We start from the raw sequence: 18852 nt of genomic DNA on the forward strand, positions 1-18852 counted from the left end.
GGGCAGCTGGGTAGCTCAGTGGAGTGAGAGTCAGGCCTAGAGACAGGAGGTCCTAGGTTCAAACCCAGCCTCAGCCACTTCCCAGCTGTGTGACCCTGGGCAAGTCACTTGACCCCCATTGCCCACCCTTACCAATCTTCCACCTATGAGACAATACACCGAAGCACAAGGGTTAAAAAAAAAACAAAAAAACAAAAAAACAAAAAAAAAAATAGATTTTTATCGATATCTTATTTTTACACTGTCTACATTCACTCCCAAATCCCTCCTCTTTCCCCCTTTCAGAGCTATGTCTTATAACAAAGATTTTTTTTAATAAGGAAGAGAAAAAATTAGTAAAACCAATTAATACATTGAAATATATATATATATATATATAGTTATTTGTAGTGTTCCACACCTGTAAACCACCCCATGCAAAGGAGGGTTGGATAAGATTCTTTGGGACCAAAATGGTTCTTATTAATTTCATAACATTCACTTTTCAGTTGTTTGATAGTTGGGCTTTTTTCCACTTAAAATTGTTGTGGTCATTGTGCAAATTATTTTCCTAGCTCTGCTTACTTAATTTGTATCAGTTAACTTTAGTCCTTTTCATGCTTCTCAGTAGTCTTCATATTCATACTTTCTTACAGCACAGGGATATTCCATTATATTCACCTACCACAATTCATTTAGTCATTTCTCAATTAATGGGCATCTACTTTGTTTCCAGTTCTTTGCTGCCAGAAAAAAAAAAAAAGGTGCTGCTGTAAATACTTTATTATACATCGAAACCTTTCTTTTTGATCAGTTACCTTCTTCTGGATTAGAAGGATATAAATACTTTAGTCACTTTCCTAGAATATTTCCAAAATGCTTTCCAGAAAGGTTGTACCAATTCCCAGCTTCACCAACAATGCATTAGTGTCCCTGTTTTTCTATAACCTCTCCAACACTGAATAGTCCTGTCCTTTTGTCACCTTTGCCAGTTTCCTGGGTATGAGGTAAAACCTCAGGTATATTTTAATTTGCACTTCTCTTATCATTAGTGATTTGGAGCAGCAATTCTTTAAGTTATAATTATCAACTCTCAATTTTCCATCATATTGAGAAATGAGAATAAATGTGGCAGATAAAATTCATCATTGATCTAAAAACAAAATCATATTTTAACCAATAACATCAGTCTTTCTGTGATGCTAAATTTCTAGTTTATTGTTGTTCAGTCATTTCAGTTGTCTGATTTGCCTCTGCTGACAAAGAGCCATCCTGAGTTTTCCTTCCTTCCCAAGTCTCTCTCCTTTGTTTTTTCTTGCTTTCAGCATGGAATTATAAATTCTCCAGTCCTGTGCTAAATCCCCTCTATGGAAAAATGCATTGCAAGGATACCTACCTTTTTGTTTTGTTCTGTTTTGTTTGTTTTCTGGCCACTTAAAAGTATTTTGTTTTTGTTTGGGGAACAGGGTGGGAGGAGTTGAATGAGGGTAGAAGGCATTTATTTTCAACAAAGAGCTAAAAATGATGATTTTTACTCCCATTTCCTTGCAATATCAGCATTATGGAACAATTTAAGACTCATTTGAATTCTTCTCATCCCCCCAACCAATGTACTGTATTTTGGCCAGGAGGTGGTTGGCCAACAGGTCTAGACCTGTAATCTCATTTGAGTAGAAAATTCCAGGAAAGGAAATCCCCTTTTTTGATACCAGCTCTTCAGTTTATAGTCTTAAAAGGTTGAATAGAAAATGAAATACTTTGTAGATATTTCTCTTAGAAAGGAAAATACTGTAGTTGGCAAAAACATAATTCTTATATAAATTTATTTTTCCAAAATTGAAGTACTTTGTAATGACCAACACAGACTGGAGAAAAGAAAAGAAAATGCCTTTTCCAGGGGCAACTAGGTGATTCAGTGGATTGAGAGCCAGGCCTAAAAATAGGAGGTCCTAGCTCTGTGGCCTTGGGCAAGTCATTATCTTCCATGCCTACTCCTTATCACTCTTCTGTCCCAGAACCAATGTACACTACTGATTTCTAAGAGGGAAGGTAAAGGTTAATTTTTTTTAATGCTCTTCCCTTTCTTCTTTGCAAAACTGAGGGACACTGATTGCATATATTGCACCCATATTGCATATAGTGTCAGACTTTCTTGATATAGTGATTAATATACCCAATTGGCTTTTATTTATTTATTTTTCATTTTTTTCCTTTGTCACAAGGAACAAAGGTAGAAGAAGGAAGGCTATCTTTTGGAAATTAAGGTTATATTTTTTTTAATCTGTAAAAACTTTATGAGAGTGAATTACAATACTATCATTCATTTAGGCAGACTCTCCTACAAGGTACAGTTGTGCTCATCTTACATTCATCAGACACATATTGAAATTATAAGTTTGTTTTCATAGAGGCAATGAGTAGCACAATGTGTTAAGAGCACTGAACTTGGAATCAGAAAGACTTGAGTTTAAATGTGGCTTCAGAAACTAACTCACTATGGTAATAATAAGTCATTTAATCCATTTGCCTCAATTTTCTTGACTGTAAAATGGGGATAAGATAGCATCTATCCCCTTGGGTTGATGTAAGAATCAAATGCTATAATATTTGTAAAGTGCTTACCCCTGTGTCTGGCACATAGTAGTGGATATATAAATGCTTCTTCCCTTCTACATCCCATTAAGTGGGGGATAAAAAGAAAAAAAAATGACCAGTAGCAGCTCCCATCTTGAAAAAAGATCAGATTCCTTATATTCCATCATAATCATTGTGCCCTTAGTACTTGGAGTTCCCTAGGGAAGTTTTCATGACTACATGAAATGTTTTTCTGCCATCACCTTTTCTTACTAGTCAAAAAAAAAAATGGATTCAAACTAGTATCTAAAAAGCTGGATCAAACTAGTATCTAAAAAGCTGGATCAGGTGCCTTTTTGCCAGAGATATTTTTATTTTACCTCCTCCTAAAAAATAGACTGAAGGTAGATACTACTTTGTTCTTTGAGGAACTTGTAAACAAGTCTCTTAAAGATACATAGTTCCTCCCCATTTAAGAAAAAGGCTCTTCAATTGCAAGGGGTAAGGAATTAAGTGAAAGGGGAAACACACCATTGGGCTCCTACCTTTCCTGACCTATATTAATATTTTAACAGTCTGGGCTAGTTAATGTTGACAAATCTCACTGAGCCCCCTCTTCCTTTACAAGGGTTATTAGAAATCCTGTCCATCTATCAAAATCTTTCTCTTCTTTCAAAGGCCCAGCTTAGTTGCTCCATCTTCTTCCCTGGAGCCTTTTCTGATCCCCCCCTCAGCTAAAAGTATTCATTGAGTACTTTTTCTTATGATTTCCTACAACCCCTTACCTGGTTCTCTTACTGCCCCTTTCACATTATAACTTATTTAAATGTTTCTTATATCCTCCCATGGAACTGTAAACTCCTTGAAAATAAAGACTTTCTCATCTGTCATCTTTGCATTCTCTAGTGTCTAGCAAACATAATAGGTATTAATGTTTGTTGGATGAAAATTAATTTCTCGCCATAAAAATAAAACAAATAAGTCAGATGGCTCATCGTTGGGCTCTTTGTGGTCAAAGCCTACTGGTTTTAAGACCCACATTTCTCCAGTGTGGCAACGGCATCTTGCGGCAAAAGACATCAGCATGTTTTCCTTCAAAGTGAAAGCTTGCTAACAATCTGCTTGCTTCAGAAAGCTTTAGAGTGCTTTCAGTTATCTTTTTCTAGGACTTTTCCCCCATAAAGACTTGCATGCTTCTGTTCTAGAACTGTTTAAGTGTTAAGCAGAATTTTATGATCATCTGAACTTTTTTTCCTGTTGGTCTGTATTTGTGATTTCATCGACATAGATTTCATTCCTCCCTGATAAGGAAACTCCGTCTTCCAACGCAAAATGGTACCTCCCCTACAATGTAGATGCTTGGGGACACTGAGAGATGACTTGCTACGGTTATGCAGCCACTTTGTGTTTCAGAGGCAAGTCTTCCTGACTCTGAGGCCAGCTCTCTAAACATTTCCCCACACTACCTCTTCTACTTTTTTAGATTGATCGAAATCTGTGGCTTTCGGTCTCAATGGCTGAATGGAATATTGATTGTAATTCTGACCTCTCTGTTCATTCACTCTTTTCCACCGCAGAATTGGAAGACTTTTTGATGGCACGGAGCCAATTGTTTTGGACAGTCTCAAACAGCATTATTTCATTGACAGAGATGGACAGATGTTCAGATATATACTAAATTTTCTACGAACATCAAAACTACTCATTCCGGATGATTTTAAGGTGAGATTTCTGTGTTAAACTACAGATATTATAGACAGTAGAGTGTGATGTGTTTTGAAGTACTGACAGGAACATTTTGGAATTTTGTATTTTCGGTGTATTTTGGGATCAGATTTCTTCTGAGAATATATAATACTACTAGTAGTCAACACTTATATGCTGCTTTAAAGATTTGCAAGGCACTTTAAATGGATTACTCTCTCACTTGGTCCTCATAGAGGGGAGATAGGTACCCTTAGATATCCCCATTTTGGCAGAAGAGGACACAGAAGCCCCGGCAAAGAGACTTGTCCAGGATAACACAGTGAGTGGGCAGGATCTCTCTTCCTGCCTCCAAAGGCATCACCCCATCAGCTCAATGCTTTGCCGCCTCTCAACTATGCATCTATAGCACTTCAGGAATGACAGGAAAGTCTCTAAGGCACTTGAAGGCAGGCCCTGCCTCATTTTTCAACTTTATATCCCCAGAGTATAGCCCAGCGCCTTGCACTTACTTATCTACTGTGCTCTTAATAAATGTGCATTGAATTAAATTAAATCATTAAATTTGAAGATGACTAAGTTAGAGCCATCAGTCCTGTGATTTGGACAGCTGAATTAGAATTCAGAAGTACTCCCACAAGTTGTCAAAAATGAAGCCAAGCGTTGTTAAATATAGACCACCACATTTAGGACAAGGAAAAAAAAGCACATTAGAACCTCAAAATATTTTCTATTTTGCATATTCAGTACAAGGCAGGTCACACATAGACCCCATCTCAGCAGGTTTAGTGACTGAAATACCAGAAGAGTTTATCGCAAGCTCCTTCGCTGTAAATCAGTCCATCAGCATGAACAGTTGCTACAGTGAGGCCCCAGTTAATCAGTCAATCAGCAAACATATTAATCCCCTCCTATATAATAGGCACTGGGTTAAGCCCTAGAGATACAAATGCAGTAGTGAGATAGTTCTGGCCCTCCCGGGGGCAGGAAACAACATGTTCACAGATCAGTTAATACAGAATATATACAAAATTAGTACAAAGTGATTTCAACTACTGGGGGTGTCAGAAGAGGTCTCTTGAAGGAGGTGAGTCTTGACGGTAGCTGAGAGAAAGCACTCCAGGTGTAGTGGAGCTCAGGGATGGGGCCTGGGAATAAGTAAGCCAGGTAAGTGTGTGAGGAGGACTAATATATAATCAGTCTGAAAAGGCAGACCAAAGCCAGACTGTAAAGGGTTTAAATGTCAAAGGAAGAGTCTGTGTTTTATTGTAGAGGCAAACCACTGAAGCCCCTGGAGCTGGAGAGTGAGATGGTCAGATCTGAACTTTAGTTCCATCCATGTGGCCACTCTTTGGAGGATAGCTCCAAGATAAGAGAGGAAGGCCACTGCAATAGTCCAATGACAGGTAATGGGGGCCTACACTATGGCAGGTGTTGGATGAGGGGAGGGAAGGGCTCAGAAACAAGAGTTTGAGAACGTCAAATCAGCAAACCTTGAGAAATGTGTGGAAGGGTCACTAAGGGGAGTGAGGGTCAGGAATCAAGAATTATTCCGAGATTGTGACCTTAGGTGACTAGAAAAAGAAAAATGATGGTGCTTGCCATAAAAAATGGAAGTGTGAAGGAGTTAGGCAGGGAAAATAATGGAATCTGTTTTGGACATGTAGAGTTTGAGATGCCTGTGGGACATCCAGGTGGGAAATATACCTGTAGGCAGTTGAAGATGCAATACTGGAACCCAGGAGAGGAAAAAGGAGTGATCTGAGAGTTTTCTACCTAGAGATGAAGTGATCAAGAAAAAGAATACAGAGTGAAAGCAAAAAGGCCCAGTATAACCTGGGTTATCCCTCGGCACATGGGAAGAAATAGGAATGATGATCCTGGAGCAGCTAGTTGGCTCAGTGGATTGAAAGTCAAGCCTAGGGATGAGAGATCCTGGGTTCAAATGTGACCTTAAATACTTCCTAGCCGTATGACACTGGGGCAAGTCACTTAACCCCCATTGTCTAGCCCTTACCACTCTTCTGCCTTGGAACCAATACTTAAGGCAGCCTGTTACGGTTTAAAAGAAAAAAGGAATGATGATCCCATAAAGGAGATGAGAAGAAACCTCTCAGACAGGTAGGATAAGAACCATAAAGGGAGACTAGAACATGGAACAAGAAAGCTTAGTCAGATACTGCAGAAGGGTTTTTTAAAAGATAGGTATTGTAAAAAGGCTATTGGATTTACCATTAGAGAAGTCATTGATGATTTGAGGGAAAGTAGTTTGAGTTGAATGGGGGAAGAGGAAGCCAGATTGCAAAGAGTAGAGAAATATGAAAAAAATGTAGAAGATGAGTTGAGGGTTTTTTGAGTGTCTGTAGAAAAGGGATAGAGGTCTAGAGTAATAGCTTGAGACTTTTTTTTTAATTAGAGAAATCTGGGTATATTTGTAGGTAACCATGAAAGAAGCAAAGTGTGTGGAGGGACTGAAAATTTGGGAGATGGTCAAAAGTGCAAGATACTGGAAGAGAGAAGACACATACAGAAAGGCATTGGTGTTAATTAGAAAGGCTATCTCACCTCCTGATATTGAAGAAAAGGAGGAAAGAATAGAGGATGTACACAAAGGAGATGGGAAATGACTAGATAAATAGAAATTTAGCACACAGATTTTATTATCATTTAGAATTCTGTAGACTTTCTGTATATAATATTTTTCCCATTTACATGTAAAAACAATTTTTAGCATTTATTTTCAAAAATTTTTAAGTTCCATATTCTCTCCTTGCCTCTCTCCCCTCCCTCCTCTCTGAGAAAGTAAGCAATTTGATATATTTGTATACATATGTGATCATACAAAACATATTTCCATATTGGCCAAGTTGTGGAAGAAGTCACACGTAAAAAAAAAAACCCACGAAGAAAACAAAATGAAAAAATATGCTTTGATCTGCATTCAGACTCCATAAATAGAACTTTATAAACTTAAGAGGATATGGAAGACTTTGGATCTAGTGACAAACAAGATGATTTCTGGTTATAAAATAGGATCTATAAGGAAATTATAAGTAAATAGGAACTAATTATGCCTTGAAGAATAGAAGGTGGAAAGGCTCCTTTTTGCACTATGCAGTTATTTAGTACAAGATGGTGGCTAGCTTTTTGCCATTTTCACTAAAAACTGAAAAAGAAGAGGTTAATTTAAATTGCAAAGGAGAATTTAGATTAGATACTGTCTAAGGGGAACTTGCTGATAGTAGTTAAGCCCAGGACAAAATTCCTGAAGAATCTCTCTCCCTGGAGATTTTTAGAACCCAAACAGAGGACCTAGAAGATAAGTATAGAACTAAGAAAGCCTCTGCATACAGATGTAAGGTCCTTCCTATTCCATGGCCCCTTTTGACCATTATTTACTAATTCTTTACGCAGAATAAACTTTTTTAATTGGCTTAGTATTCATCTACAACCTTTGGGGTTTTTTAAAAAATAAGTAACATAAAACCTAATCTTTGAAATTAAATTAAAATTACTCTTCTCATATATGTATTACTAGTATTAAATTATAGTGTATCTTCTGAATGATCCGAGTAGTGCAGTGAATAGAGTGTTAAACTTAGAGTCTGGAAGTTCAAGTCCTACCTTAGATACTATACCAGCTGAGTGACCCTGGGCAAGTCACTTAAACTTTTTCAGTCTCAGTTTCCTGAACTGTAAAATAGAAATCACCAGATCAAATGAGATAGCTTATATAAAGTGCTATGTAAACTTTAAAACACTATAATGATGAAGTTGAAGGTTTCTAGAATGATCATTTGAGGATGAACAAAAGTGTGGCTCACTAAACAGCAGTAGCTAAGAACTGAATAGTAATATTCCGTGGAAAGTGAATACTGGTTTGATATATATATTCCATACAGCTTTGAGTCTACAGAAAAAAAAATGTAAACTCTTTTTTTTTCCCTTCCCTAAACAATATAAGAGGTACTTTCTCCTAGTCACTCATTGCCTCCTGACAATGACAAAAGGGACAAGTTATTTGGGGTGTAAAAGGATTATATTATACTAGGGTGTGGCACAAAGGAAGTTTTAAAATTATGTATCTAATACTATAATAATTTAATAAATTTATTACATCTGCAAAATACAATGTCTGTTAAGTCTATAAATTATCCATTGTCCTTTAAATTTTCATTTCTATAAATGTTTTACCTAAGCTAGAATCCTAGTTAGCAGTCTGAATAACTTTATCTTTAAAGATGTTATTTAAGCAACTGCCATTTGTTCTCTTTTTCAACCATTAAATGTCTTTGGAAACTTTGGAAATATCTTTGGAGACCATTCATTCCCAAACTTTTCTGCAGAGATATCTTGCATGTGAATAAATTTCACAAATTTTCCTCTTTTTTACTTAGTGTTTTTTATGTGAGTTTTTTTATCCATTTCTTTCTAAGTCCTTGGTCTTTTTTACCTTTCTGAGCCCTACCCAAACCATATGAGAACTAAGAACTTCTTTTTGGAAATTAATACTGTAGACCAGGGATTCTTAACCTTGGACCATATTGGGTTTTGTTTTGAACATTTTGACAACTGTATTTCTGTATAGTTGGTTTCTTTTGCAATCCAATGGATTTTTTAATGCATTCACGAACAATTATTCTGGGAAAGTGTCCATAGGCTTTATCAGACTGTAAGAAGGGTGCATGACAAGAAAAAAAAGTTGGGAACCTCTGCTTCAGAATTAATAGGTTCTTTGGTTTGCACATAGGTGTGAAGTGAACTGAGATGCAAGATATTTCTATGCTAAGTACTAGGAATATAAATACAAGCAGAAAGAAAGACTATCCTGAATCTCAAAGAACTTAGTCTTCTAAGGAAGATAACACATAAAAGGAGGCTGGAAAGAGAGGGCAGGAGGTGAATGGGCAACAAGGAGGAGATACCAGCTCTCTGGAGGTACCACTTCTCTAGCAGTAGAATCTGAAGAAGAATGAAGACATGGCTGGCCTGGGTATTTTCCTTAAAAAATGGAGGTTCTGCAATTTATACAACAATGATATTGTAAAGACCAACAACTCTGAAAGACTTAAGAACTCTGATCAACACAAGAAACCAACTACAATTCCAGAGAACTCATGATAATAATAATAAAAAAAAAAAATGTTACCCACCTCTAGAAAAAGGTGATGAAATGAGTGGGCACATTTTTTTTTCCTGACATGATTAATATGAGAATTAGAATTTGTTTAGCTTGACCCTACATGTTTGTAATGGGGTTTGTTTTCCTTGCTTTCTCTGTGTAGGAACAGATGAGGGAAAGAATTTAGAACCAAAAATAAAATAAAATTGAATTTCAAAAAATTTTAATGGAGATTCTGGGAGTTGGAAGCACCCAATTAATGGGAGGGGCCACAAGGACAAAGTTCTCTTCCAGTGTGAGTTCAAGGGAATAGTAAATTTCTAGGGTGAAGATGAAAGAGGGCTCTTGATTATTCTATTCACACAAACATCTAAAAAGAAATCTCATCCTGCTAAGTCAGGCTATCAAACATTCACTTAACTTCATGGACAATCTCACTTCTCAGAACATAGGAGAAGGGGAACTGTTTAACTGGATGTCATTTTAATCAGAAAGGAGAAAGAACTTGTCTGTGACGTGATAGTAGCCAAAGCCTTGGGAAGAAGTAGCCGTGCCCTTTAAAGTTTACAATCAAATATGTACCCAAGATTCTGTGGAAGCATATTTCCAAAATTCCAAAGGCACAATAAGTATGATCTCATGACCAAAAATATGACTCAGTAAAGAAAAACTCTAAAAATGAAATTCTAATAATATAATCACAGATGATTTTTAGGAGGAAGAAGTAGGGCAGCCATCTAAAGAAACCAAGGTGGATAGAGAGGGAAAATCTTTAACAGGCAGTTACCAAGGAAGACAAAAGAAGACCAACAGCAGCCTATGATAATAGTGGGAACAGACCTTATGCCTAAAGGTAGTTGAGGCTTCCTAAGTGTCAGAGTTTAAAAAAAGGCATTTTGTTTTTACACTTTTCCTATTAGGTAAATAAACTAGGAAAAGAGAGAAGCCCATTGTTTAGGGTGGCTAAGATAATGTCAACAAATAACAGGAGGAACAAAACTCAGAATTATTTAAGACCTGTTTTGATTCCATTTTCATAATGAAAATGTAGGGGGCAGCTGGATGGACACTTCCTAGCTGTGTGACCCTGGGCAAATCACTTGACCCCAGTTGCTTAGCCCTTGCCACTCTTCTGCCTTGGAATCAATACACAGTATTGATTCTAAGACGAAGGTAAGGGTTTAAAAAAATAAGAAGAAAATGTAAAACTCACATACCTAGGGACTCCTTCCCCATTGCCTACAGTCAGGTTTTTCCTAGATCTACTAACCTTCATTAAAAAAACAAACAAACAAAAATATACATCTCAAAGGGCAAAACCATACATAGGAACCTTAGCCTTTAAAAAAAAAAGCAGGACCAAATAAATTTACAAATATCAATATGGTTTTTCTTTTCTTTTCCATTCCTCCCCAAACTGCCACTTTGACCATGTTTTCCTTCTTTCTTTCTTGCCTTCTTATGTAGCTCTAGTGAGAGAGGAAGGATGATCTAATGGCTAGAGCAGAGGTTGGCAACGTATGGCACTCAAGCCATATCTAGCTTTTTTGAGGGCCAGATATGGCTCTTTCTGCAGGAGCCATAAAGTCAATTTTTTTTTCAGGCACTGTTACAGGAACGTGCACTGTGAGCACTGTACGGCTCTCATGAAATTACATTTTAAAAAATGTGGCGTTTATGGCTCTCACAGCCAAAAAGGTTGCCGACCCCTGGGCTAGAGTATTACACCTAAAGTCAGGATTCAGATTCCATCTGAGACTCTTATTAACCTTAACCTCTCTGAGCTTCAGAAAACTCCCAGACTTTCCTGGGGTACAAGTGACTTGCCATATTCATCAGCAAAGGAATGTCCTACAATGACAAAATCATGTGTACTCTAGTCAGTGGTATTTCTGTGTGCTGGGGCTGACGGTCAGGGCTACAAAGAGAGGCAAAGAGAGCTCCTGCTTTTAAGATGTCTCCATTCTAATAGTGAAAACGATATGTAAAGAGCTAGGCATAGGGGCAGCTAGGTGGCTCAGTAGATGGAGAACCAGGACTGGAGTGAGGAGAACTAGGGTTCAAATCTGGCCTCAGGTCCTTCCTAGCTATACACTGGGCAAGTCATTTAACTCCATTTACCACTCATCCATGCCACTGTTCTGCCTCAATACTTAGTATGAATTCTAAGACAGAAGGTAAGAGTTTGAAAAAAAAAAACAACCAAAACTAGACATATACAAGATAGAGTATAGATGGAAGGTTAAAGGCTGAAAATCAGAGCTATCCTGAACTTATCTCCTAAAATTGATATTAGTAGAAGGTGAACAAAGACCACTAGTGTACGCGATCAATCATAATATAGTTATGTAGTCGATGTTTATTCCATTCTGGTTTTGCTGATTTCATATCACATTATCCACACATAGGCTTTTCCACATTGGTATTTATTATTATTTATGGCACCGTGGTATTTTAAGACATCAGGTTTTTTGCACGGCATCTGTTATTTCATTGCTTTAGGCAAATGCTTGCAAGAAAACTTCATCTATGAAAGCAGATTCACAATTTTTCCACAGTCACAGCCTCAGATAATGGGCTGGAGCCACTGTTAATTTGATCTGTTTTCTCAGGATCACATAGCCAGGTAGGCTATGTACGCTTCAGAGGCAGGACCTAAATCTAGGGTTTCTTGACTCCAAGATTAGTTACACCTTGCTAGAATCATGCTATGCCTTTAATATATCATAATTTATTCATCTGTTCTCTAATTATTAGATGTGTTAGTTATTCAGGATCTTTTGTTATTATAAATAGAGTAATTATAAATACTTCTGTTTAGATAGGTTCTCATTTGGGTTTCTTATGAGATTATTAGTCTGATCCAATAGGGGAATGCAAATTTGTTGCTGTGGTTCAGTCATATCTGACTCTACATCCATGGAGTTTTCTTGGCAAAAATACTGGAGTAGTCTTGCCATTTTTGTCTCCATTGTGTCTCCATTTTATAGACGAGGAACCAAGGTAAATATGGGTTAAGATCACTTGCTAAAGGTTGCACAGCTAGTAGGTGTCTGAGGCAGGATTTGAACTCAAATTATCCCAACTCTCGGTCTGATTGCTTTAGCCACTGTGCCACCTCGCTGCCCTTAGGGAAATTCAGTAGACATAGTATATCTGGATCTTTGGAGGCATTCTACAAAAACTCCCATTTTATCTTGTGCACACGATAGAGAAATATGAGCAGTATGATGATGGCATCTATTCATAGCTGATTGAACAACTGTATCTATAGAGAGTTGATTAGTGGATTGATTTTCCCCTGGAGGAAAGTCTAGTGGCATGTCAGAGGGCCCTGTAATTGGCCCTCCTGTCCTAGTCAACACTTCTCTCAGTGGCTTGGCTGAAGACTCAGAGGGTATCCTGTCATCAGATTTGCAGATGGCACAAAGCTGGGAGCGATAGCTAGTGCATCAGATGACAGGACCAAAATGATGTTGACAGGCTTGAGGTATAGGGGTGAAGCTAACTAGAGGAAATTAAAATAAGATCAATGTAATGTCTTGCACTTGAGTTTGAAAAACCAACTCTACCAGTACAAAATGGGGAGACACCTGGCTTGACATCAATGTGGAAAAGACTCAAGGGCATACATGGGCTGCAATTTCAATATGAGTCAACAGTGTGATGTGGCTGCCAAAAAATGCTAATATAATCTCAGGTTCAATTAATAAAAATATGATGTCAAGATCAAGGGAGATAATACTTTCATCATTCTCTGTACCAATCAGACCACATGCACCTCATCTGGGGCACTACTTTGCTTCTTCTTAGTGACAGACTTCAAGAGGGACATTGACAAACTAGACTACATGCGGAAGGAGAGTAACAAGTCTGAGAACAAGATTCTGTGAGGAATGGCTGAAGAAATTGAGACTATTTAACCTTGAGGCAGCTAGGTGGTGTAATGGATAGAGCTCCAGGTCTGGAGTCCGGAAAAACCAGCTTCAAATCCAGCCTTAGCTGCACACTAGCTGGGTGACCCCAGGCAAGTCACTTAACCCTGTTGGCCTCAGTTTCCTTACCTGTTAAATGGCTGGAGGAGGAAATGGCAAACCATTCTAGGATCTTGGCCAAGAAAATCCCAAATGAGGTCATGAAGAGTCAGACGGGACTGAACAAGACAGGAGTGAGCTACAGAAGGCTAAACTAAGAATAGTGGATGAAAGTTCAAAGGAAGCCGACTTGGGCCTAAATTGAGAGAGAATTGTTAGCCATTCAGTCTGTCCAAAAATGAATGATCTTCTTTGTTTCTCTGCCTCTAAATTCTCCTAGCATCTTTATGTATTCACATTCCATTTTTTCCTAGTCGTACATATATGTGTGTTTTACATATCTGGAAGGGGAGTGATGGTGCATATATCTCAGGTGCTCCATTAGCTCAAAAATAGAAATCATATTTTATCTGTCTTTCTAGCTACCCAGCACAGTGTCATCCCTACACACACACACACAGTCTTATACTTTAAGTATATCATAGTATAGGTTATTAAATGTTTGTTGAATTTAATTTGAAAGTAAGTAATAAGCTTCCCATCCCTAAAAATGTTCAGATTCTTTCAGAGACTGAATGAACACCTACTGGAGATGTTAGATATTGCATGAGATGGGGTTCAGTGAATTTCCAAGGTTCCTTCCCTCTCTAATATTCTAAGAAAAACATGATTTTTTTTTTAAGCCTTATACTCCATCTTAGAATCAGAACTTTGTATTGAGTGGTAAAGACTAGGCAATGGGGGTTAAATAATTTGCCCAGAGTCACACAGTTAGGAAGTATCTGAGACAAGATTTGAACCCAACTCCCATCTCCAGACTTGGTACTTTATCCACAAAACCACCTAACAGCCTCCTAAACGTGACTTTTTCAAAGGACTACCATCTAAGTGTCCCATGCCATGAAATTACCATGAAATCAAATCACTCAGAAATAGGAAAAATGAGCAGAAATGTGTGTCTTGACTTTATTATGGCTTACCATTTTTAAATCCTTTTGATACCTATAGTCTTTTCTAATAAAGGATTAAAGTTTATTGAGGTCAATATTTTACTTTTGCCATAAAGAGAGAATGGCCTTTAATATAGGGCAGTGATGGTGGACCTTTTAGAGACTGAGTGCCCAAACTGCAACGCTCATGCCACATGTGAGCCAACCCCTTATTCTAGACAGGGGAGGAAGGAAGTGCTCCCATTGGGCTGTAGGGCAGAGGGGCTGGGGATGAGAGAAATGTCCTCAGGCACGTGTTGGAGAGGGAGAGGGAAGCAGCCTCATTGGGCACATGTGCCATAGGTTCCAACACAGATAGAGGGAATCCCAGGTTCCAGAAAGCTCATGAAGATACTTGGAGAAATAGTGAATGCTCTAAGAACCTGAATTGAGATCCTACTTATTGCTTCACCCTAGCTCAGGCACTGTCCCCAACATCAGGTTTTCAGTACTATAAACGTGGGTAGTAACTCTAGTAGACCAGTATCCCATTCATATTTTATTGATAGTTTTTTTGTTTACTATCACTTTCACTCCAATGAAGCAAAACCAAAACACACAGTGGCCACATCTGATAACACATGCCTTGTGGCACCATCCATCTGCAGCAAGCAAGTTAGGTCATTGCATTGATCAGAGTTCCGGAGTCTTTTAATGCTCCTTTTACATTTTTGTGGTCATTGTGCAAAGTGATTTCTTGGTTCTGTTTGCTCAGCATATGTTGATACAAATCTTATGAATGGCAAGTCAGCCCAACAGCGAGGGAGGGGCAACACTTTCAGTCATCTGATTTGTAACTCAAACCTTCTCCATGTGTTGTCACTCCCTTTAGAAGTGAGCTGGGAAGCAGCAATCACCTTACTTTTCTCTCTCTATCCCCAGCATTTAGCACAGTGCTTTGAACAAAGTAGACATTTGCTTAATGCTTTTTTTTACTCGTGCATTCATTCATTCATTCATTTCTGAAATCTTTGTTTTCATCCTTTCCTGGAGTGCATCATTGCATTCACATACCACAGTTTGTTCATCCACCGGCCAAATAATCAGCCTCCATTTTGCTTCCATGTTTTTGCCACCACAGCATGTACTGTTAGAAATCATTTCGTGGGGCGATATTTCAGAAGAAACATTGATAACTGAATCAGCCCAGAAATAAGGCAGCCAGGTTGGTGAAGAGCCTCCAAGCCATGTCATTTGGGGAAAGGTTATTGGGATTAAAATTTTAAATGAATTAAAAATGAAAGCTAAGAAATGATTGGGCAAGAGAAGAAGTAAAAGTTATTGCTACCGTTCACATCTTTTATGAGACAGACACCTTCCCTTGCCTTTTACTTGGTGAAAGTTTCTCATTTTTGCAACTCCTATTTTATGACTTCTAATTATGTAAAATTGTGTGAGTAAACTGCTAGAAAAGAAGGAGGTCATTGGGAGTATTATATCTTAAAGCCCTGGGGTAATTCTGCTTCTGATCCACTCAGATGAAGAAGGGCAAAATGAAAATAAAATAAAAACAGTTCACTCCTCTCCATCCTCCCCTCCATGTACTCCAACATTACTATGCCAAATAACAAAGGCCTTTTTGAGGCCGGATACTTGGGCCAAAAAGATTTCAATCATCCTCACCTGGCAGCATCAGCCCATTGCATTGGACTGTGGAATGACTGTGCCAGAAGATGGAAACTTTCACCACGAACATGCCTGGGCAAGCTGTCTCTCATCTCCCACCCCACAATGATTGTGGCTATAGCTACCATCAAACACAATATTGACCTTGTTTTTACTTCCTCCCCATTCCTTTTTTTGTCTCTATAGGCCCTCTCTCCTTGGGTGTTCATCTTTAATTAATACCTATTTGCTGGAAGAACTTTTGAAATAAATACCAACTTTTTTTTTTTTTTAAGAGACACCGTTGGGCAAAAAAAAAAAAAAAAAAATGTAAATGGCTTCCTTTTCAGAAACACTTGAGAATTCCTTCCTCTTCCACCTCGCCCCTCGCCAACCTTGGACATGTTTGCCTGCCTTGTGTGCCTAGATAGGAGAAGAGACTTGATGTTGTTCTGACCTGTCAGTTCAGTGATCTCATTATTTTGCCACAGCACCACTATGTTGGCAGAAAGTACAGGCTTTCTGTGGAGCTCATTAAGAATGGCAAAGTAGATCTCTTTCTACAGGTGTTCCTCACTTTACACAATAGGTTCTTCTCCAAACTTTGAACATAAATCACATTCTGGCCAATTTAATAAAATTCTAAAGGCATGAGAGGGCTTATTACTTAAGCTGAAAAGTCATCCCAATTATATCAGTTTTGTACATTCTAACTTGGGGCTCCCTGGGTTTTCTTAAAGCAGAATACACATCTATATCTGTAAAATCTCTTTTCTAAATCCTTTACATGCTAAAACAGGTTTTCCTACCTTGTGTTTGTCATTATGCAGACTATAAACTATCCCAAAGGCGTTGACCCTTTCATTATGCAGCACAAACTTTATGCAGGCTAACTCTAAATTGCATAAATTATTTTAGGCTTTACAAACTTGAAGTAAGAGAGAAACATGTCAATGATCTCATTAAAAATCTAGTCAACAGGGGGCAGCTGGGTAGCTCAGTGGATTGAGAGCCAGGCCTAGAGACAGGAGGTCCTAGGTTCAAATCCAGCCTCAGACACTTCCCAGCTGTGTGACCCCGGGCAAGTCACTTGACCCCCATTGCCTCCCCTTACCAATCTTCCACCTATAAAGTCAATACACAGAAGTTAAGGGTTTAAAATTAAAAAAAAAAAATCTAGTCAACAAAAGGCACAATGGCAAAGGTCAGAAATGATTTTTTTATACCCAGGTAGGCATTTGCTCATGCTCTTAAGTTTGCCATACTGTTTATTACACTTTCGCACAATAAAATCTCTCTTCCCCAAACCCTTTTCTTCTTTCCCAGGACTACACTTTGTTATATGAAGAGGCAAAGTACTTTCAGCTTCAACCCATGTTATTGGAGATGGAAAGATGGAAACAGGATCGGGAAAATGGTCGCTTTTCTAGACCTTGCGAGTGCTTAGTGGTACGAGTTGCCCCAGACCTCGGAGAGAGAATTACACTCAGTGGTGACAAATCTTTGATAGAAGAAGTGTTCCCAGAAATTGGAGATGTGATGTGTAATTCGGTCAATGCAGGTTGGAATCACGACTCAACGCATGTCATCAGATTTCCACTGAATGGATACTGTCACCTCAACTCAGTTCAGGTACGGTGTATGTCACGTATTAAGAAAGCTTTAATATTTGATTGTGTTCTTTAAAAGCTTATCAGAACACGAGATCCTTGGTGTTGGTAGACTGGTTCCAAATGTGTATCCCCAGTGCCTACTATTATTCTTTTGTACATAGGATAGACATGTTGTACATAGACAACAATAAATGTTGTCTGAAATTGGATATAGTATTACTCCTCCAAAGATCCCAAAAAGTTTATACATGTCCTTATCTCTATAAGGTAAGTAGGTATCTCTGTTATCACCCTTTTACAGAAAGAAACTAGGTCACAAAAAAAAGAGGTTAAACGATGTATCCAAGCTTACATAATCAGTGATAAAGGCGGAGTTGGAGACCAAACTGTATCAAGGCCGGCTATGCCAACATGCTTGGATTCAAGGACAAAATCACTTATAAAAGTTGAAATAAAAGAAATAAATGATTCATCAGTTGTTCAGGATTAATTGTGCAAAATATTAAGCAAGACAGCCTCCCTCAGAGTTCCTTAACCCCTTGGCACTCTGCAGTTGTTATTGTTCACTCATTTCAGTCATGTCTAACTCTTTAGGACCCCATTTGAGGTTTTCTTGGCAGAGATACTAGAAGGTTGCCATTTCCTCTTCCAGTTCATTTTGCAGATGAGGAAACTGAGGTGGCAAACAAGGTTAAGTGACTTGCCTGAGTTACACAGCTCCTAAGTATCTGAAGCTGGATTTGAACTTGGGGGGGAGAGGGGGTCTTCCTGGCTGGCAATCTATTGCACCACCAAGCTGTCTGCCCATAGCATAGTGACCCACAAAAGTGGCAGAATCTGAAGCAGGTCCTTCCCAGGGCAGAAAATAGTCCTTCCAAAAAGTCTTTACACAGGGCGGACACCACCAGAGAGTAGGTACCTGTTCCTCCCTGAGTCTCTGAAGCTTCTCTGCCTCCCCTCCCTGCTCCCCTCCCTTCCCCTAAGGGAGAAATGGAGCCAGTCTTGTGTGCCCAAGACCCTGCAGGTCCATCATTCCCTCCTGAACCTTTGGCTCCATTCCCAGCCCAGTGAGTCAGTGGCTTAAATCCAGTTGCATGGCAGGTTTACCAGATCATTCTAGTTGGATCAGGAGAGTAGAGTTTCTCCTGGGTTGACACTCTAGGGCACAGCTGTGAGCCACAAGCCCTGCCTGCTTTACCTCCCAAAAAGTGTCAGCAGGAAAAGGGACCTTC

At 38.6% G+C, this 18852-nt stretch overlaps 1 protein-coding gene across 2 annotated transcripts in view; it reads left to right on the forward strand.

Annotated features, from left to right (window-relative positions):
* The window catches only part of KCTD1 (potassium channel tetramerization domain containing 1), a 125313-nt gene that overhangs the window by 98248 nt on the left and 8213 nt on the right, over window positions 1-18852 (forward strand). For both annotated transcript variants that reach the window (XM_044666480.1, XM_044666472.1), the window contains exons 3-4: window positions 4131-4275; window positions 17334-17639. In XM_044666480.1, the coding sequence (XP_044522415.1) occupies window positions 4131-4275; window positions 17334-17639 (451 nt within the window). The remainder of the gene's footprint in view (window positions 1-4130; window positions 4276-17333; window positions 17640-18852) is intronic.

Source organism: Gracilinanus agilis, chromosome 1, assembly GCF_016433145.1.
Source record: "Gracilinanus agilis isolate LMUSP501 chromosome 1, AgileGrace, whole genome shotgun sequence".
Lineage (NCBI taxonomy): Eukaryota > Metazoa > Chordata > Mammalia > Didelphimorphia > Didelphidae > Gracilinanus > Gracilinanus agilis.